Source organism: Struthio camelus, chromosome 16, assembly GCF_040807025.1.
Source record: "Struthio camelus isolate bStrCam1 chromosome 16, bStrCam1.hap1, whole genome shotgun sequence".
Classification (NCBI taxonomy): domain Eukaryota; kingdom Metazoa; phylum Chordata; class Aves; order Struthioniformes; family Struthionidae; genus Struthio; species Struthio camelus.
This window is the reverse complement of record NC_090957.1, coordinates 15,621,696-15,641,024: the sequence shown is the minus strand read 5'-3', so window position 1 is coordinate 15,641,024 and position 19,329 is coordinate 15,621,696. Positions and strand designations below refer to the sequence as shown.

At 38.0% G+C, this 19,329-nt stretch overlaps 1 protein-coding gene across 14 annotated transcripts in view; it reads right to left on the bottom strand.

Annotated features, from left to right (window-relative positions):
• Nucleotides 1-19,329, bottom strand: part of TPST1 (tyrosylprotein sulfotransferase 1) — a 39,292-nt gene that overhangs the window by 8,735 nt on the left and 11,228 nt on the right. For 11 of the 14 annotated variants that reach the window (XR_011134813.1, XR_011134818.1, XR_011134811.1 and 8 more), the window contains 2 exons: nt 15,435-16,377; nt 7,699-7,897 (listed from right to left, as the gene is read on the bottom strand). Coding sequence is in view for 6 of the 14 variants with exons in the window: in XM_068909699.1 (XP_068765800.1) it covers nt 7,699-7,897; nt 15,435-16,279 (1,044 nt within the window). In the remaining 8 variants the exon portion in view is untranslated. Of the gene's footprint in view, nt 1-7,698; nt 7,898-15,434; nt 16,378-16,973; nt 17,099-17,664; nt 17,807-19,329 lie in introns of those variants that run through there. The other 3 variants (XR_011134815.1, XR_011134816.1, XM_068909700.1) reach the window with 3 other exon arrangements.

The following is a 19,329-nucleotide window of genomic DNA, read 5'->3' as shown; positions in this document are numbered from 1 at the left end:
CTGATTGAGTAGTCCCAACCCACATGCATGACCTGCAATAACTTCAGAAGACTTATTTTCATAGAAAGAAAGTAGTACAGGCAATTGTTCATCTTTTACAAACACCTGGTTATTTGCATCATCAACAACTCTTGCAATTTCAGCTACAGTGTATCTTTAAGCCACAGAAATATTTGCTGTATTTTAAAACATCTTCTAGAAAACACTGAAATCTTTAGGGGGAGAAATAACCACCTCAGAGCAGGAAAATTACACAGTAGTAATTTTGCTTTGCACAGTAATGAAAAGCATATGTTCCTCATTATATATCCACAGTTCAACATTTGACATCACAGCCTCTCTCCTCTTCTACGTCTGATGACAACTCAGACGGCTCATTTTCATTTCACTACTTAATTTTTAAACCTGTGTGATGCAAAGTTTAAGTTTTACTCTGTTTAATAACTGCCTTTGAGCTTAAATGCAATTGTTCTGGACAGCTCAGAACTCTAATAATTTAGTAATATATTAGAGTTATTTACTCTTGCTGCACCTTTCTGACTGAATTATAAAGTTACAGAATTAGTATAACAAAATATTTGTATATACAGCTTATACATATATAAGTATATATTTAAAATTAAGCCACACCACAATTTACAAAGGCACAATCTAACCAATGACTGGCCAGAGAGGCTGCATTTAGATTAGGTTTAAAAAGCAGTCATGCATAATTCTGGTTGAAAGCTAACATTAGCTAGAATAATGGTTTTGTCAAGATTAGGACTGCACACAAACTGGTTTAAAGTAGTTCCAAAAACGGTAAGGGGTCTCTCTTGACTCAAAGGCCAGGGATCTGCTACAACCCAAAGATTCAAAAACAAAAACAATGCCTCCATCTGCAGCCAAAGAAGTTAAGAGGTTTCAGATTCAAAATTCTTTTCTGAACCGTTTCTAAGTCTAAAACACGTTATTTGGCGAGTGGCAGTAGAGAGGCAAAAGGAAGATACTGGAATGATTTCCGGTCTAGGCAAGAATTTAGGGAAACTGAGCAGAAATTGTGTTTATCATCGCTAGGAGAATTATTTTGCAAGACCAAATGGATTTCCAAAGGAAAAGAAAAATATATAAGATCTTAAGTAGCCTGTGTAGTTTTGTTATTCAGAGTTGGTGCTATTCAAGCTGTTTAAAAAGTTCTTAAACTAAATGCATGTTTTTTCTCAAAAGGAATCAGAAAAAAGTTTCACATCCAGCTATCTGACAAAAATCCTTACGAACACATAAAGAAAATTTAATCATAAAAAGTGTAATAAGTGCAACCTATAATTCATCTCTGCAGAAGATGAAAGCACTTATTTTCAGCCACTTTCAAGCTCTTTTTTTTTTTTTTTAAAAAGGTCACGTTATATTTGGTTAGATCCAGTACAATAAGATAATGGGTCTTTCTGTCTAGAATTTGGCCTGCAAATAAGTGTACTTGCGCTCATTAGATTTTCAAAACATCAAAGATCCAGATTACAAAGCTGTCAATGCTTATTTGCCAATATTCCTTTTTCTTGGTGGACAAAGTTAAGGAACAAAGTTCCTTCCTGGAAATAATCCTTCACTGAAGATTACGTGGAGGTGCCCTAATCTTGCTCTTTCTGGCTTTCCTTAACTTTTAAGGCAGCTCGCAAGGCTTAGATAGTTCTTCACCTCCTTGCTGGAACTACCAAGAATGGAGACATCTGATATGCAAATATTTATCCAGTAGGAACGACACAAAGCACATTTTTTAGACAGGCCACTGAACGTCTACCAAAAGATATGTTGCAGCCATACCTAGTTTTGTATCTTGTTCATTAATAACTCATTATTCTAGTAGCGATACGTATGCATAGCTGGTATACAAAGAAAGATATTTTATACATACAATAGCCATATCAGCAGCTCTGGAGAAAAACAACGCAGTTGAGAGACTCCACCCTCCCTTAAGCACAAAGTCTCACAGGGACACCGATAAAGTCTCTATCTTGTTGGTAGTCACAAGATATTAAAAAAAGCTTTTAAAATTATTTTAAGTATCTAAGAAAACACCCAGACAGCCAAACGCCTTCATGCTTAACTTACGTTAAATAGCTTAAACAGAGAGGCATAGCCTTTCTTCCAGGCTACTTGAGCAGTCTATCATTACAGCATACCTCTACAATTACACATCTTTGACAACACAATTATTCTCATGCAATAGTACAGGCATGTTTCACACCCATTATCACAGATCATTTCTCCATTTAAACCTCAAATACATATTAGGTCCTGAAACCATGATTATCCTGGAAGTCTTGACTCTTAACAGCAGGAGACATTTCCTCCAAATCTAATATGGGTATGAAACAGAAGAGTTAACAGAGCTCTGTTTTTCCCCTCTAGCCGTTACTGGAGAAAACATTATCAACAGAACATAAGACAGAGGTAAATTCAGCTTTCAGAAGTGATTAGAAGAACCCCCACAGTCACGATGCAAATCCAAGCTTTTTCCGTAGTTTTGTACATTTCCGTCTCTCGATCTCCAGGGCAAGGATTGTAACTTCATGAAGGATTCAAAAGAACTGACTGGAATATGTATTCCTTGCCTACAAACTCATTTAGTGGGAAGCGTGTGCCAAGGAAAGTCTTATGTAATATGCTACAGATGTGAAAGAAAGCTACATAGCCAATTGGAGCATAAGAATAAGCCAGTTTCTACTGGGCATAAGTCAGAGTTTTAAGGTTATAAGCCATCTCCAGCTTTTGGCACATTCTATTAAACTGCTGACATACACTTTTACACAAGCTCACAACATCGATAAGGATATATCGGACACTTCAAGTGTGAACTCTTTTTTCGTATTTCATTACATAGAAATTGGGCTACCATTTTAGAGTTGAATGATTTAATTAACTTCTGCTTCATTTACAGAAGACAACTCATTTTAGTTACACGAAGTTCCTCTCCTTTATGTTCAGGCTGTAGAATTTGCTACAACTTTAGGGCAAAAGAAATTACTTATGTACCTGTAAGGAAGGGACTCTTGCAGTCATTTTAATAAAGTGAATGGACCATCAACAGATCCACTTACAAGAAAAGCATAAGCGAGCACAAGTCATCAGCCACTGCAAAACTGCCAGTTGCCTCTTGATGAGGCCACGCGCAGAGAGATCTGAACAGTGCCACGCTATCCAGACCCTGTCCCGTTTGCTCTATATTCCTTATCTGAGACAATCAAAAAAAAAAATCACAAAGGATAATGTCGTCAGGCCTAACATAACATAGATAAACAAGAAGTAAATGGCTTTGTCTTTGAGAACAAAGATATCTCTGCTATACTTGTGTTAGATTTGTACTCCACCAGGGCAGATATTGTTAGAGATGACTTAATCCACAATGCCACATAGCGCTGGGAGACCAATGCAAGAAGAGATGAAGTAAGCTTTAGGCTCCATTACTTCAAAAAACAAAGCCAGAACTAACATGACAAAACAAACACACACCAGTTGCAGCTTATTTTGTGCTCTGTTACAGGAGCATGAAAAAGCAAACTAACTGTTTTGGTGCCAGCGAGGGGTAACATTAAAGTGAAAAACCCAAATCCAGCAGAGATTATGATCTTCCTTGAATTACCTACACTTATACAGAAATCCTTCTTCAAGCACTGTACTTTAGATAGTGTGAATCATCATTTTGTTTCCAAGACAAAAGCAAAAGAAATATATAAAGCAGTACATACGCAAGTCACTGGTGGGGCAGGGGGAAAAGAAGAGTGGGAGGAAGTAGAGGACTAAACTGGTTGGAATGCTTAAAGGAAGCTAATATTTTGCACCATGTTAGCCATTCCTTTCCATTTTATCTCCAGTGCTAGCCATACCACGTTTTAGATACCTTTACGTCATTCGCCTCTTACATTAGGGACTAACAGTAGCAGCTTTGAAGTTGCTGGCCAGTATTTTCATTGCTCTAATAGAGCATTGGTCTAATTTGTAGTCTTCCCAGTAAGTGACAGATCTTGCTCCATAGGGTTAGTATAAATGCTGTTATACAAGCAGTATTTAAGCACAACGTACTAAAACACAGGCATCTCACTGTTTCAACATTGTTTGGAATCTCTTCAAAACAGTCTCCTACAATGGGGAGTACAAAAAAACTTCCCGTCACAAACTTTTGTGAAAATGTCAAACTGTCTGCATTGAAGAGAGGCTTTCTAACTAGGAGTTTGTTTGCACCCCGACTACTTTTCACATCTTCATTCCACCTATTCTTATGTTTCCGTATGTACCATATAAAAGTGCTTTTACTCATATAAAACATGAACTCACTGTCACAGAGAGAGAATTATGTATTTACAAAACAAAACATCTGATAGCTATGAACTAGATCATACCATGTTGTTCCATCTTTAGGTGGAGTCAGAATCTCTCCAGCCAGAAATTTCAGTGGAGTTGGTCTTCCACCCTGTTGTCATGTCTTCCAGAATCAGTTTAAGTCAGCATTACATACCACTCCCCACCAACCCCCTAAAACTGAACAACCCCACCCACCCCAAAAACCACAGTCCTGCTCCCCAATACTACTGCTTTCCATTTGCCAGCCTGGTGTAGCTTCTGTCATTTTAAGTGCTAGCTCATGCCAAACACCAAAATTATGACTCTAGAAGAGTTAAGCTAACATCAGATAATTATTTCAAGTTAGTCAGTCACTCCAAGGGGTTACAACACTAACCCAATACAGTTCAGTTTAAACTGAACACAGAACTCAAATCTTATTCATTGAAAACAGATTAAGTTTAGACTTCTAAAGTTCTCAGAGAGCACAAATACAAGTATAACAGAATAGCTTCCAATGCGCGAAGTGAAGCAATAAACAGTTACATGCAAGATTAATATGTACTCTTAATTATGTAATGAATTACAAATTTGGAAAGATTTTATCTGAACAGCTTTGACTCCTACAATATATGCAGCACACAAATCTGTACAAAACAAAGACTATTCCAGGTGAAGAAATAAGAGACGGCAGGAACAAAGGTAGTTCAGAAGGAGTTTATAAATCTACCAGCTAAGAGAGCATGCAATAACATACTTAAGGATAACTTTTGTCTAGCTCAAAGTTCCCAAAGGCTGGAAAACAAAGGTCAAGAACTTAAAAATCAGTTTTGAGAAGTGTCCTCTTCTCCAAGCTACAGTAGCAATAAGTAAATCAGCATATGCTTTGAGAAAGAAGGAGAAATTCTGAGGAGCACATGCGATCCATGATGGGTTTTTTTTTTTTAAATCAAGATTTTTTTTAAAACCACCTGGAATACAGAGTGTTTTTAAATCTGTCCCCTTCCCTCCTCCACAAAAAAAATGGGGGGGGGGGGGCAAAGCCTTTTTCAGAAATTAATCAGTTCCAACTGATCACCAACCAGAATAATACTTATTGCAAAACTTATTTGGTTTAAGGCCAAGCTCAGTGGCCAGCTCTTTGGCAGTTTACTATGCAAGATACACGACAGCCGTGAAATTCGACACTTCCAGAGAGGCTGATGAGTCTGCTGCCCTGAGAATTAAGCAACCCAAGCAGCAAACTGGTCTGGGAGTTGGGAAGCTTTCAAATCTTGAACTCCCAGGAAGTCAGGACATCAATGCTTTGACAATCTCCTTGACAAGAGAAAGACAGAGGGCCCAGAGGTGCTGAGCAGGAATTTGCCCAGACTCAGCCAGGAAAAAAACAAAGCAAAGTGACTGGGGAGGAATTTAGAGCATCCAAATTCAAACGATGGCTCAAGTCAGTGTTCGAGTTTGTAATGGCTCCTTGGGGTATGTGTCATTTTGAAAGCTTCATGTTTCAACATTTTCAAAAGGAATATGCTAAGTTTGGGAGTTAAGCTGTCTATTTCTCTCACTTCCTGGATTTTAATCTTAACTCAGGACATCTTCTCCCTCATTTTATCCCTACAAACCGTATATGCAAAAGTCATTTTCCCTGGCCTCTTTTCTTTAGCAAAATATGTACTACAAACACCACCACAATTACAGTCCAAGTCTCAAGAAAATTTTAAGTAAAAATATTAGTATAAAATAACAGTCAGAATATTAACAAGTGTTCCCTATGTTTGTTAAATAACGGCTTTTTCTTTTTTTTAAATAGCCTCTGGTTTTTCATTACTATTTTTAACCCAGATAAACAAACAGATTATGCTTCAAAGCAAACTTGTGAAAACCCTCAATAACACTGTAAGCGTTTAAAGTAGGTTTTAATTTTTAAGGTGTGCTTGGGGCTTTGTACATTACTCAAACTTCTCTTGCATTTTAAACAGAAATAGATTTCAAGAAGTCACTCAACAGTAAGTGACTGAAATTGATCTAATTTTTAGAACCCAAAGACTGAGCTGGCCTGAGCTGCAGAGGTAGAAGCCTCAGGAAGGTGACCACACTTACTTAAATTGTATCAGTAAGAGATAACCAAGCTTAAATTACTGCTTTAGAATACAAATTTGGATCTGAGTCACTTTTTTCCAGCATGTACTGAGGAGTACACGAGGATCTTTGTTTTCAAGTCTTAGTGAAGCAGTATTGAACTTTTTTTTTTTTTTTTTTTTTTTTTTAAAGTCAGGTGGAATTGTTCAGAAAAGTCAGCTCATTTGTGAGACTTAGAGCAAGAAGTACCAGGAAACCTATAAAATACTAAACACTACCCTTGCTAGAAAGGGTAGCTGACATGTTTTTCCATGCTGAGCTGACAGTTATTAAAATAAAGTCAACCTGCCATCCTTCAACACATTAATCAGCTGTTTAATGCAAGTTTCTCAGGGAGGGCTCTTCAAAAGAAATAATGCAAAATGTTTAGAAACTTTACCAATGAGAGGGAAAAAAAAAAAAAAAAACTTTCTGTATCTACCCATTAGCAAAGGATACCAACCAGTTTTTAATATGAGAAGGCTTGGGAAAGACAGACCTTTCAAATTGTTTTGTTCAGTTTTTCCAATAACGACTTGCTGCATCAGTAAAAGTCACCTTCTTTTAATAAAGTATACATTCTCAAAAGAGCAGAAGTGAATTATCCTTATTGCAAACAATGGTACTAAGCTTTTCAATGGATACCTCCAGGGATAAACAGTTGTATAGCCTAACTACTCAAATTCTAACAACATTAAATTTAGACACACTAAAATCCTCATGTTTAGGTTAATCAGCACCAGACCTTGCTCCATCTTTTGTTTATTCTAAAAAGGACAGCAAAGAACTGGAAGTCTGACATTTTGATCATCTTAGGCCATTTTCCATGGGTCACTTTTCAAATTCTCTCAAGTATTTGGAGCACAATTTTGTGACAGAGCTTCTGCCAACCACTTGCATAAAAAGCTGAGCTCATGAATCAAGCTTGCTGACCAGGCCAATCAGCTAGCTTTTTTCCAGGACTGACTCCCCAGCTCTCTGGATAATTCTTAAGAGGTTCAGTTACACACAGCAAAGAACACAGCTCAAGTCTGAAGTCAGGGGAAAGACGACAAAGCAACAGAAGGCAAGCAACAGGAGCTGGACCCTTCAGTGCTCAGGATCCTACAGTATTCTCCCTGCCCTGCAGTGGCAGGGGAAAGGTATTGCTAAGTATTAAAAAGTATTAGAAATGGACCCAAATTCCAAATGGACCCAGAATCGTCAACTCTACAGCTCACTTCCAGTTGGTCAACAATTAAATTTAAACACACAAGAACACCTTACCCTCCTTGTGTTTTCCAGAACTTTTTGGTCTGGCTTTCCATAATTTGGTGGATTGGCATACGGATCATAGCCCAGCTTTGCTAACATGGGTGCGATCACCGGCATATCTTGCAGAACATCAGCGGGTATCTTCCCAACCCACTTTGACAGTGCTTCCACGTTGACTGGCTTGATTACTTGGTCAGTAGATCTTTCAACTCTGTGGAGGGAGAAAGAAAGATCATGTTTTGCACTTCAACCAATGCTTGCTGGTTAGCTAACATCAAGGTCTTTAGGTTCCCCCCTCCACCCTTCTTCTCCCCCAGAAAATCTCATGTTTCTCCAGAGCTGGTGGGAAGTGAAGCTTTACTACTTACGGCTAAAATGAGAATAAGGAGCACAACTTTCATGCATGTTTTCTGGTTAAGGCTTTCACATAGAATGTGCTGAAGCAAGTTCTTTACATAAAGACAGCAATGAAAGCCAAACAGCTCCTAAATAAAAAGTATGCACACATCCACATTCAAAGTTGTTTTCTCACTGACATTCCCACATTTGCTGTTTGGTTGTCTTAATTGCTCTTGAAAGTTGTGCTCCAAATCAAATCTGTGTGATTTGTTTTTTCCTCTCATATTGCGACTAAACTCATTTTCGGAACAGGACATTAATGGCAATTACAGAGGCACTTTTAAAAATTATGCCATCTTAACGGGTAAAACTCAAGTGAAAGATGCTTTTATAAAAATGGCCTGTAGAAATGACAGGAAGATATAAAGTATGATCATATTTTTCATAAGCACTTCTTTAACTGATCAAGGGTTTGGTCATTACACGGTTCTTAAAGAAAGGCAAGTGCACAATCATACCAGTGTCCCATGTACTATGTTTAGAGAACTGTTGATTTTTTGCTCATTCAATCAACAGTCCAAAAATTGACTTTCATTCTTATATCTAGCTTTTGGTGGGGTTTTTTGTGGTTTTTTTTTTTTGGAGGGGGGGAAGAAATCTGGCATCACTTTCCTCTCCCGAGTTCCTTCCTCCTAGTAGATTAGGAGACGTACAGCTTTTTTCTTGTGTTTATTTCCGAAGTAGACCAGCAGTACTCAGAACAGGCAGAGCAACTTAGAATTCTCCAAATGTTCTTTGAACTCAGAAAAAAGCACGTGCATTTTAGATATCGGGGCTCACCTTTCTTAAAAGGCAGGTTAAAATCAGGTCTGTATATGCAAGATGCCTAAAGGAGTATTTACAAGTGTGTTGCACATAATACCATAAGGTATGCCATTCCCCATCACTAGCTCCCACTGCCCAGCTAAACCTATATGAAATCTGATGCTGAGAATACAGCTGTCACATCTGCTTGCAGCTATCATTCCCTGTGCCTTATTTACAGCATAGAGAATTGCAGTCTAAAAGAGCTCCACTACTAAGAAAACAAAACTGTTATACTTGAAAAGAGTAAACAGTATGAAGTGCAACACCACTCATCCACATGAGACAAAGAATAAAAACATTGAGATTCAAATCAGTTAATTCTTCAGAGTTATACAGCAGGTATATCCTGAGAAAAATAAACAGAAACTTAATGAAATAGTCCCTGCAGCTTCTGAGACCAAAAGCCTGAAGTTAAAGTCAAATTGCTCTCAGGACCGACTTCAGTCAAGTTACAGCAAGAGCAAGTTTGATCACAGTTATCTAATTAACCTAATGAGTTCAAGAGAAGGCTGAAGAATTCTTGCACAGCTGACAGACATTAAATCAGTAGTAAGAGGCAACCAGTTCCAGAGCACACTGTTCTGTACAGTAAATGCCTTCTATTACAAACTACACACCCATGTCTGCCAATCATTAATTCAGTCTGATCTTAACATTGCTCTTTACCTTCTTACTCTTTTATTATCAACATAGCTAAAATTCTTCCAGGACACAGGAAGGAAGTTAGTCATATGTCACTGACCTTCCAGCATCTTTAAACACAATCAGTATAAACAACAAACCAGACAGGAACATGGGTCACCACTGGGAAAATCATCTTGGCAAGCATGAATTTCGCATGTTGCTGCAAAAGGTGTTTAGTGGAAGCTGATGGGAAAGCACATTGCAATTGGAAAACTAAACAGGCCACAAGAATTTCATCCACATTGCCTTCGATATGAGCTACCGAAAATGGTTGAAGAGAAGACCTCTGAATGCGATTCTGGGACCAGGAAGTTCCAACCGAGTTTCAGCCTTCCTGAGGGCTACTAGGCTGAAGACCTGCAGACCGCAAATCTGTTTGGAGGGCAAGATATAGCAAACCAAAAAGTCTAGGCACTGCCTTTCAAAGAGTTTAAAGAAAAAAAAGAAAGTAAGATCTAGCCTTGAAACTTCTGGCAGTGCTATTTATGGACACAGAACTTGCCACAGCACCTCTGAAAACAGGTATTACTACAAGTCCCAATTTGTTAGATTTAAGATGAAGTTCTTAAAAGCATGTGGCCAGAAAAAGGACACCGAAATTGGTCCCAAATCAGTCATGCAAAGAGCTTAGGTTGCAGCTCCCACTAATTTCAGTAAAATATCTTTGTATGTCTTACTGAAATGACTATACACTAAGACAACATGCTTCTGAAGTCCAGGTTAGTTTTGATCCTTGTGACATGAAGTTAGATGCTCATCTTTTTACTAAATTAGCACAAAAAAAAAAGCTGTTAGAGTCAAATTGAAGAAGTTCGAAGGGGCAAGGCAGAGAACGAAGAACGAGTGCAAGAAGTCCACAGAACCGGTGTGGAACCCTCCAGTTGAGAAAATATGCCAGCAGATGTTTGAGAACCAACAGAAGATTTATGCTCCTCCTCCTCCTCCTCTCCGACAGTCCGTCCAGTCTGAAATCCCTTCATCAAAACTGTAGGTTGATTTATCCCTTTAGAAGAAAGGGGCTACTATAAGAACCAGGTAATCAGACTGCCTAACAGTTTATTGGACCCCCAAAATAACATGTGCTAAACAGCAATGAGGACCCAGAAAACTAAAATAGTACATACACATATACCTTGTCCTGAAGTAAAACCACCGCATTTTCTAAAAAAAATCCACACGTCCTGCCCCACTGCCATTTTAGTCTCTGGTAATAGTAACTTCAGAATAAAACATTTCCTGGTAGTTAATAGCTAGCAAGAGATAAACAGGGAACTACATTTAGCTGCTCCTAGGCACTCATTCAGAATATACTATAGCACATTTGGTCTTCCGTTTAAATTCTTTACTGTCCTTTCACTTAAAATGGTGGGGGGAGGGGGAGGAAGGGAGAAAAAGAGTAAAGCACAAGGCCTGGGAAAGATTCATAAGCACAAAGAGCATCCGAGGAACACGAGGGAAGAGAGTGAGAAGATGGCAAAGGAAAGGAAGAAAAAAAATGGCAAGAAAACATACCAAGTCCTGACAAATTTGATTATGTTTGTGCATGGACAAATGCTGCCTGGACAATACTTTCAGGTTCCTCTGCAAAACGACAGTAATAGCTGCAGCTTTAAAAGCAGCTGGTAGCACAGAACACAGGCCTAACCCCAAATGCTTTTACATCTGTACCAGGATAAAATGAAAGAAAGGTATCTATTAAAAATAGTATATTCTGAAGTGATTTTTGCCTATACAGCTATTTTCATAATAAGCCTAATAAAAATTGCTATAAAAGGGTAGATATATCTTTGCATCTGTGGTCACCACAGCTGTTTTCAGTTAGGAGGCAAATGCCAGAGATATATTAACATTACTAGTTATAGCATGTAGTCCAGCCATAATACATTCCTTGAACAGCCACGCTGGCAATTACTTCAAACCACAGAAGGATTCGCGCTAGCTGCAAGTTCTGTGGTGTACATCCTTAAAACCCTTGCAGTGTTTCTCAAGCTGGATAAAAAACAAAATGGGGGGGAGAATAAAGTAAAGTAGAATGAGGCTACGGCTGCCTCAGCAACGGGGCGGGGGGGGGGGGGAAACAGGGATTACTAAGCAAATGCTGAAGAAGAGAAAAAAGGCAGCCAACAACTTCCTCAAATCAAGCAGCCAGTAGAACAAAGTCAGAATACTAAGCACAAACTGTCTAGTATCTAATATTGCTGTTAGCAGACTACCGCATAAGAGTTTGCAATAAGGGAGAAAAGAGTCAACTAGCACCCTGAAGAATTCTGCAAGCTACTCAGCAACTGGCTTTTCTCCAAAAGTAACCTGCATGTGCATTCGAGCTCTACGCGCAACAGAAAATGAAGCTTCTTACATCGACCTGGAGCCACATGCTGTCTTGTATAGATTTCACTTGACAGTTTATCTTGATTTCAGATTAGTTTAAAAATACATTTGTAAACATTCACTTTCTACTGCCTGGCAATAACATCACTCTAAAGTCTTTTAGGGATACTGTGGTCCCTTTCTAAGTGTTTAAATATTGCAAGGCAACAAACTCCTGCCAGATTTTTGTTGAAAAATCCTCCAACAGTTAAAACACCTCCAGGCATCTTACACTGGACCCAACCTGAGCAGGTGGCATGGCTCTGAAGTGGATGCTAAGCCCCCTTGATCCCAAAGTCTTAGAGGTGAGCTGGAAGATGACTAAGGCAGGTTTCCCTGCTCATTCCCTTAAATTCTGACCTTGTATTGCAGGCTTTGCAGATTACACTAACAGTTCATTCTCTACTTGACTTCAGAGGTTTTCTACCCTATCTAATACTTTGCAGACAATTGGAGAACTAGTTTTATCCATACCTTCTTACTCTCCCTACTGCGCGACAGAGACTGAGCCTATGTGCTGATATCTTTTAAATGAACACCAGCATTTAAAGATGGATAACTTGGTACTTGTGATATGCTCCGCCTGCCAGAAAAAAAGGTAAAGAATTCGAGTCTTCTGATTTTTAATATACTATTACAAATAGCAATAGTATACTAACAGCCTGAAGGATTTGGTCCAAGGCATGCGGTAAGTTACATCTCAGGGAAAAGAGAGTTAAGTGTAATAGACTGCAATACTTTGAATTTCTTAAAATAATCTCTGAAGTGATCTTCAGCACTCTCCTTTGGAAAGTCAGAATATAGAGCTCCACCATTCCAAACTCTGTTGTTTCAGCTAGAAGACAGCATTCACACTAAGATGTAAAGAGCACTCTACCATAAGCCTAAGAGAAATACTAAGTTCCAAGAGAACAAGGTTGGCTAAAACCTGATCCTGGAACTTAACAGTCAAGTACACCAGAGGCCATAAAGAATTTAGCTGCAGCTGAGAACAAACCTAAGGCAACTTGACAAAAAGAAAGCTAAGTCTACCACAGGGCATGTTTTGTTCAGTTGTCAAAGTCTGATAAGCCGTCTCTGCAGCGCAGCCTCCGTAAGGTTCACGGTAAACTACCTATCAAGAATCTTTTCAAAGAGTAAGTTTTCTGGGCAGTTACGCTCCGTGTACATAAGGTCTCCTGCCACACGCGCAAGTCCCTGCCTGTGTTAACACCGCACACAAGAGGGCACTGAGGAGCAGAGGACGCCAAGAAGGGACTGGTTATCAATGGTGCAAGGAAGTCCAACCGGGGAATCTCAAATTCTCCCTGCACAATTTCCATTAGTATCATATAACACATGAAACAGACATACAAGTTACAGAATTTCTTTTTTTTTTTTCCCCTACAGCCATTTAAGTACTGAGTCACTGAAATAATTATCAAATTATAGAGGTCTCTTGCAACTAAAAACAAATCTGGCCACATATTTCAAGGGTATTTGATTACATAAAGACAATATGGATGCAACATCAAAGAACTACTTTTCCCACTACTGCTAAAGTCTTCTAAAATAGTGTTAGTTTCATGCATCATCTAACCACAGACAGTAAAAGGATAAAAAAAATCCATGAACAGACTGAATAGAGGCTCATAAGACAAGAATATTTTCATACTTGTTTCAGTCTTAAATTTGAAATTCTGGTTCAAGAATAATGATGAAGCAACACTACTTTCAACACTACATTTTCTTAATTTTTTGAGACATGAACAAGTATTCTCAACTCCTCCCATCCCATTCTACCAGCTTTAGCAAGAAATACTACTCTCAATTCAATAAGGCTACTGAATTTTATTGTCTAGAGATACATTAAGTTTTAGAAATACTAATTTGGAAGCTGTAAGGTAGTAATATTTTACTAGAAATTGCATTCTGCATAGTTATTTTCACAGGGCACAACAGAATTTGGCAACCGCTTATTTATACCAATAAAGGCAAGTTTACTTCCCCCTTCAGCAGCCACTGTGAAGCAGTAACAAGATACAATAACAAAAGGGAAGTTCAGATGCTGAAAGAACTTGCAAAGAGACAGACAACAGCACACTGCTCTAGCTTAATGCTATCAGAGGGCTTCAGTCTGCTAAGACATGTCCCTGCAAAGGCAAAAAAGGGTTGGGATGCCTTCTTACTAGCTATGCAAACACAGTGGTGGTGTCCATGTTTCTTCAGCGGGAAAGGTGATGGGAAATCTCTACTGGGTGACAAAGAACAGATGGTAAATATATAACCCTTATTTGAGCTTTAAGTTTGCTTTGTAGCTGCCGACTAATCATTTTTTGCCTTGCTTTAAATCATATTCCCTTATGATTCATGAAAGAACTCCATGTAACCAAAACATTCACTTTCCTAGACATTAAATAAACAAAATCTTCAATTTTTATTTCTCAAAACTGTAGTTTAAAAAAGTAAAGCCATTCTGTATTCAACAACGAGAAATACCTCTACCCAGACCACATCACTTGCTGTGCAAGGTGCCTCTGTTCTTCCAAAGCACTTGGTCACTGATGGATATTCAAAACATAGAAACCAAGGAACTTAACTGGGCACGTCTTGCTGTTAGGACGTAGCTTTTTAGTCAGTACTTTAGAAACTTAAAAAACACAGTCTGGCAGACGCATCTGCCGGAGCAAATCTAAGGAAGAAGAGCAATTCAAGCATTCACCTATTTCCCCACTGTGAAAACAAATGAACTTCCATATCTCAAAAATCCAGCTGTAAATAGTGGCAAACAAACCAAAAGAACTAGCGGTTCAATCGGACAATAAACTAGCTTTTTTCCCTTTCACAATACTCATCTAGGTTTTCTAAGCAGAGCTGGATTTTGGTTTCTGAACATAGGTTGGTTAGGTGCGACAGAAGGCAAAGAGATCTGCCTACAACAAGGTCTATTTTATTCAAAACGCTTATCCTTTCAAGAGGCTATTACCAACAGAAAAGCATGCCAGTTCCGCTTTCTATTTTGTTGGAACAAATTTCTCGAGTTTCCTGGAAGATTATATTCTTGGCATATTTAACTTGAGGGCTATTCTTTGCATTAATAAGAATCATTACGTTCCTGAAATGAGACAAGAGATTCTGCTAAAACAAATGCCACACTAGATAAGACAGTCCAGCTTTATTTTGGGGCACAGGGAAAAGCAAAGCCACAGCTGAAGAAAGGTTGATATTAGAAGTCCAAGCTCAAATTAGACTGACCATTGTTTAAAAGCTACTTCATACGCTCCATAAATAGTTGTTATTGGGACAAGTACTTAGAGGGCGCAACCTGAGATTGCAAATGGTTAGCTACCAACCATTCTTATTTTCCAGATAATCTTCATCAGCAATTAGCTGCCCGAGACATGAATAGCTACTTAAAACTGAAACAAAGTTACAACTAGCACCTTACGTGCAAAGTGCACTATTTTACCTTTTAGAACTATACAACATAGAAGAGGAAGACTCGTACTCACTTGGAAAGAGAAACACCCCCTGCTTTTCCAATCATTTCTTCATGGTGCAGCACTGCTTGGTTCCACGGGATGCGGAGAAACTTTAAGAGAGTTCTCATCCATCTTTCAGGATGCAATACTAGCTGTTCATAATGTACCAGCATACATCTTTCAAAACCAACCTCCATACACTGGTTATACATAGTTTCTATAGCACGATTCCACTTGGTCAAACAGTCCCTGTAGCTGTTAAGGTCAAACCCCGCTATGGTGACCTTTCTGGATATCATGGAATGTACAGATGCCCGACCATCCCGTACCATTAGAAGAAATTTGGCATTAGGGAAAATTCTGGCAAGATAAGTTAAGGATTTTAGAGCAAAAGGATCTTTGTTACACAAATATGGCGCAGGCTCCCCATGTTTCACAATGATTTCCAATAAAAATGCTTGCATGGCCGAGTCTAGAACCTCATCCGTGACTCCAGCTTCATCCAGGCGGATTTTCTCTTTACTTGATCTAGCCCACATCTGCTTAACAGCCAGAATTCGTGGGATTACCCTTGTCTCCTCTCCGCATCGAATATCCGGATGGGCATCAAGCATGGCACGCATTAAAGTAGTGCCACTTCGAGGTACTCCTCCAATAAATATTAAAGGCATGTCTTTGTTGTAAGCAAAAGTTTTATTTGCATTTACATTAGAACCAGTTCTTTCTGTGCTTCTCACGTTTTCCACTCTCAGAGGCTGGCTGCGTTCTTCTATTCGGTGGTGACACTCCATAGCATGTTGGCCCAAATAAAACACTGTCACTGAACTGATCACTAGACATGCCAATAGCAAGTTCTGCTTGAGTTTTCCAACCATTTTGATAAAGACTGTCACTTCAAAATAAGAGACCTTTTATTTCAGATTATCTTCTGGTTCACATGCCATGAGGATCCTAATCCAAAATAAATTAAGGTCTGGTGAGGAAAAGAAAAAGAAATTTAGAAGTTTGTCAACAACTGCTATGATTAATCAGCAACAGAAATATCTGACAGCATTCAGTACAACTGATCTCCTGGAGTTGTGTTAAGACCACCAAATGTAATGTCTAAACACAAACCTCCCATAATAAAAAGTTGTCTTGTTTACCTGTAGGAAGAGCAGCACAATACATAACAAGATTTGCAATTATCATTTCTATTTACATAGAAGTTCTCTGTTACATTATAACAACACACTTGAAATAATTCCACCACTGGAGAGTTAATATTAATTTTTCAGTCAAGCAAAATGCCATGTGTACAAGACTCTACAAATTGAAAAAAAATAACTATTAAGAGACCATCTTGCTTTACTAAGTGAGGTTTAACAGCTCTCTTGGCATTTTATAGCCAAAAAAAAAAAAAAAAAACACACAAGGACTCTTTGAGCCAGTCATCTAGATAAAGGAAATGAACAAGACACCCCACACAAATTATCTTAGAAATAACTCTAAAATTTAAGTATTAGAATAAATCTGGCTTGCTAAATAGATGGTAGCAATATCCTGCTCATTTTTGCTTTTGCACTTAACTATATTATCTTCCATTATGCTTGAATCGCTCCATTTCCTTCAGTGGGTACAAGAGGATAGTAAAAAGATTTCCATAGTTATGTACTGACACTGGTGCTGAGATCCTCCAATATTTGGGCAAGGCCTTTAAGCAATGAAGAAAAACAATTTGCGCTAAGTAAAGAAAACCTCAAATTTCACCTCAAGGTAAACTTTGGTTAAAGAAGTGTTTAGTCATTAAAAACTACAAACACAATCCAAGATTAAAGTCAAAGATCAATCTTAATTTCAATAACGACAAAAAAAAAAACAATCAATCCATGCTGGCTTAAAAGCTTTCATCCATCCCAGTATCTAAAAGAATCCAAAGCAGATATGCAAAACAAAATGAAGGAATTTGATCCCAATGTCCTTCTTTATACTCTTCTTTTTCTAAAATTTGGCTCTCAAAGATATTTCTCAAAAAATGAAAAGAAAAATCAATCCAGCTGTAATACAATAAATATATAATATTTATTATATGTTATTTATAATATTATAATATTATAAATAATATATTTATTATATATAAATATTATATATAATATTTAAATATTATATATTAAATATTTAAATATTTATATGTGATAATTATTTATTATTATAAATAATTATATATGTAATGTATAATATTATATATTATTTATTTATAATATGTTATATTGTGTTCTACCTTCAAACAAGAAGGTTTGGATTCCTTTTAAGCAGTGTTGGTAAGCTTGTCGTTTCTTTTAGTCTTTTCTATTTCTTCTAGATCAATCTGCATTTTTGCTGGTATGACAGAAAGCCTTCCTCTTCCAAGATCAAATGTAGCACTTCAAAGTTAAGAATTTGATTATATGGTTACTTCATAGAAAGCTTTGTAGCAAGTACCCAAATGGCTAATCACAATTCCATTGATCATAACAGTAAGAAAACTATGCTTCAAAAAGCATCATGGCAGCCCACATTCGTGAAGTTTACGTTTTTAGTTATTTCCTATTTATAGCATGGTATAGAAATAGTTTGAAAATATATTTTGACATTGATATGTCATAGTATCATCTTTCTTCCGGTTCTACAATATCATATTATTCAGCCCATTTGAAACAACTATCAACAAAATTAATGAATCAAGGATGATCACTCATCTATTTCAGCAGGTATTAGTAATATGGCTTTCATTTCACTTTGTAATTCACAATTTCAGAATATTGAATACTTGGTCACAAAACCAATCTATACACTATATCTTTACATTTTTCATTCATTAATAGTTATTGTATAGACAGTTTTTACCCTTATTTTGTTGCTCATCAGCTTTGGATTTTTGGAAAGATGAAAAGATTCTTCTGCTCCACATTCAAATGTAATTAAAACTCCTTATTTAAAATTTCAATTAAGAGCTCACTTTCCATGGCTGACATAACTCACAGAACAGATATGAATCACAGACGCTTTTAGCTGTACAGAGCTCCAAGTACTGAGATACCACCAATGTTTTAAAATGACTGCATTCCTCAAAGCTTTTCCATCTCCGTCAGCAATACATGACACATCTCTGAATGAAGAACTCTTATCCCTACTTTCTCCCCTCTCCAAAACATTATCAACTTAACCTTTTCTTCCACGTGAATCCATTCACCAACGTGAATTCTCAGTAAGATCTGAGTAAGATCCTCTAGACACAACACCTTACCAGGGAGCTGGCCTTCACAAAGCAACCAGCAGTCGCTGGCAGACAGTCTTGCGGATTTTCCCACCAGCTCGGGTAACTGGCACAGACCTTGCAGTCCCTGTTTTATGAGGTGTTCAGTCAGGCTGGGCAACCAGACAGCAGCAGATACGGACGGGCTACAGAATTCCTACTTAGTGCCACAGCTCCTCCCCGGAGGAGCACCCAGAGACACCAGCGGAAGGAAGAAGAAAAGGAATCCCTCAGGCAGGCAGCTGTTACATCAATATTTATTTCTTTTGCAGTGCAACTAAGAGAGTTCAGCCGGAAGCTCAGAGCCTTGCTGTGAGAGAATGTCTTGCTACCTTCCCACTAACAAAGTTTATTCTAATCAACAGTTGTCACAATCTACACTCTAAGCTCAGCTTGTGGCCTTTGTTACCAAAATTAAACTGAAACCATAACCCAAGGATTAACGCATTCCTTTCTACAGAAACGGCCAAGGAGATCTTCGGCACTCTCTTGAGGGGACACCACCGTTACAAATACTTTACCCTCAGTGAGGAGTTTCATTCTACTTGCATGCCTCCCTTAACTGAAGGGCTGGCTTATAACTTCACGTTAAATATCAGGACATTAAAAAAAACCAAAACAAAACACAAAACTCCAAAAAGCTAAGCAAAA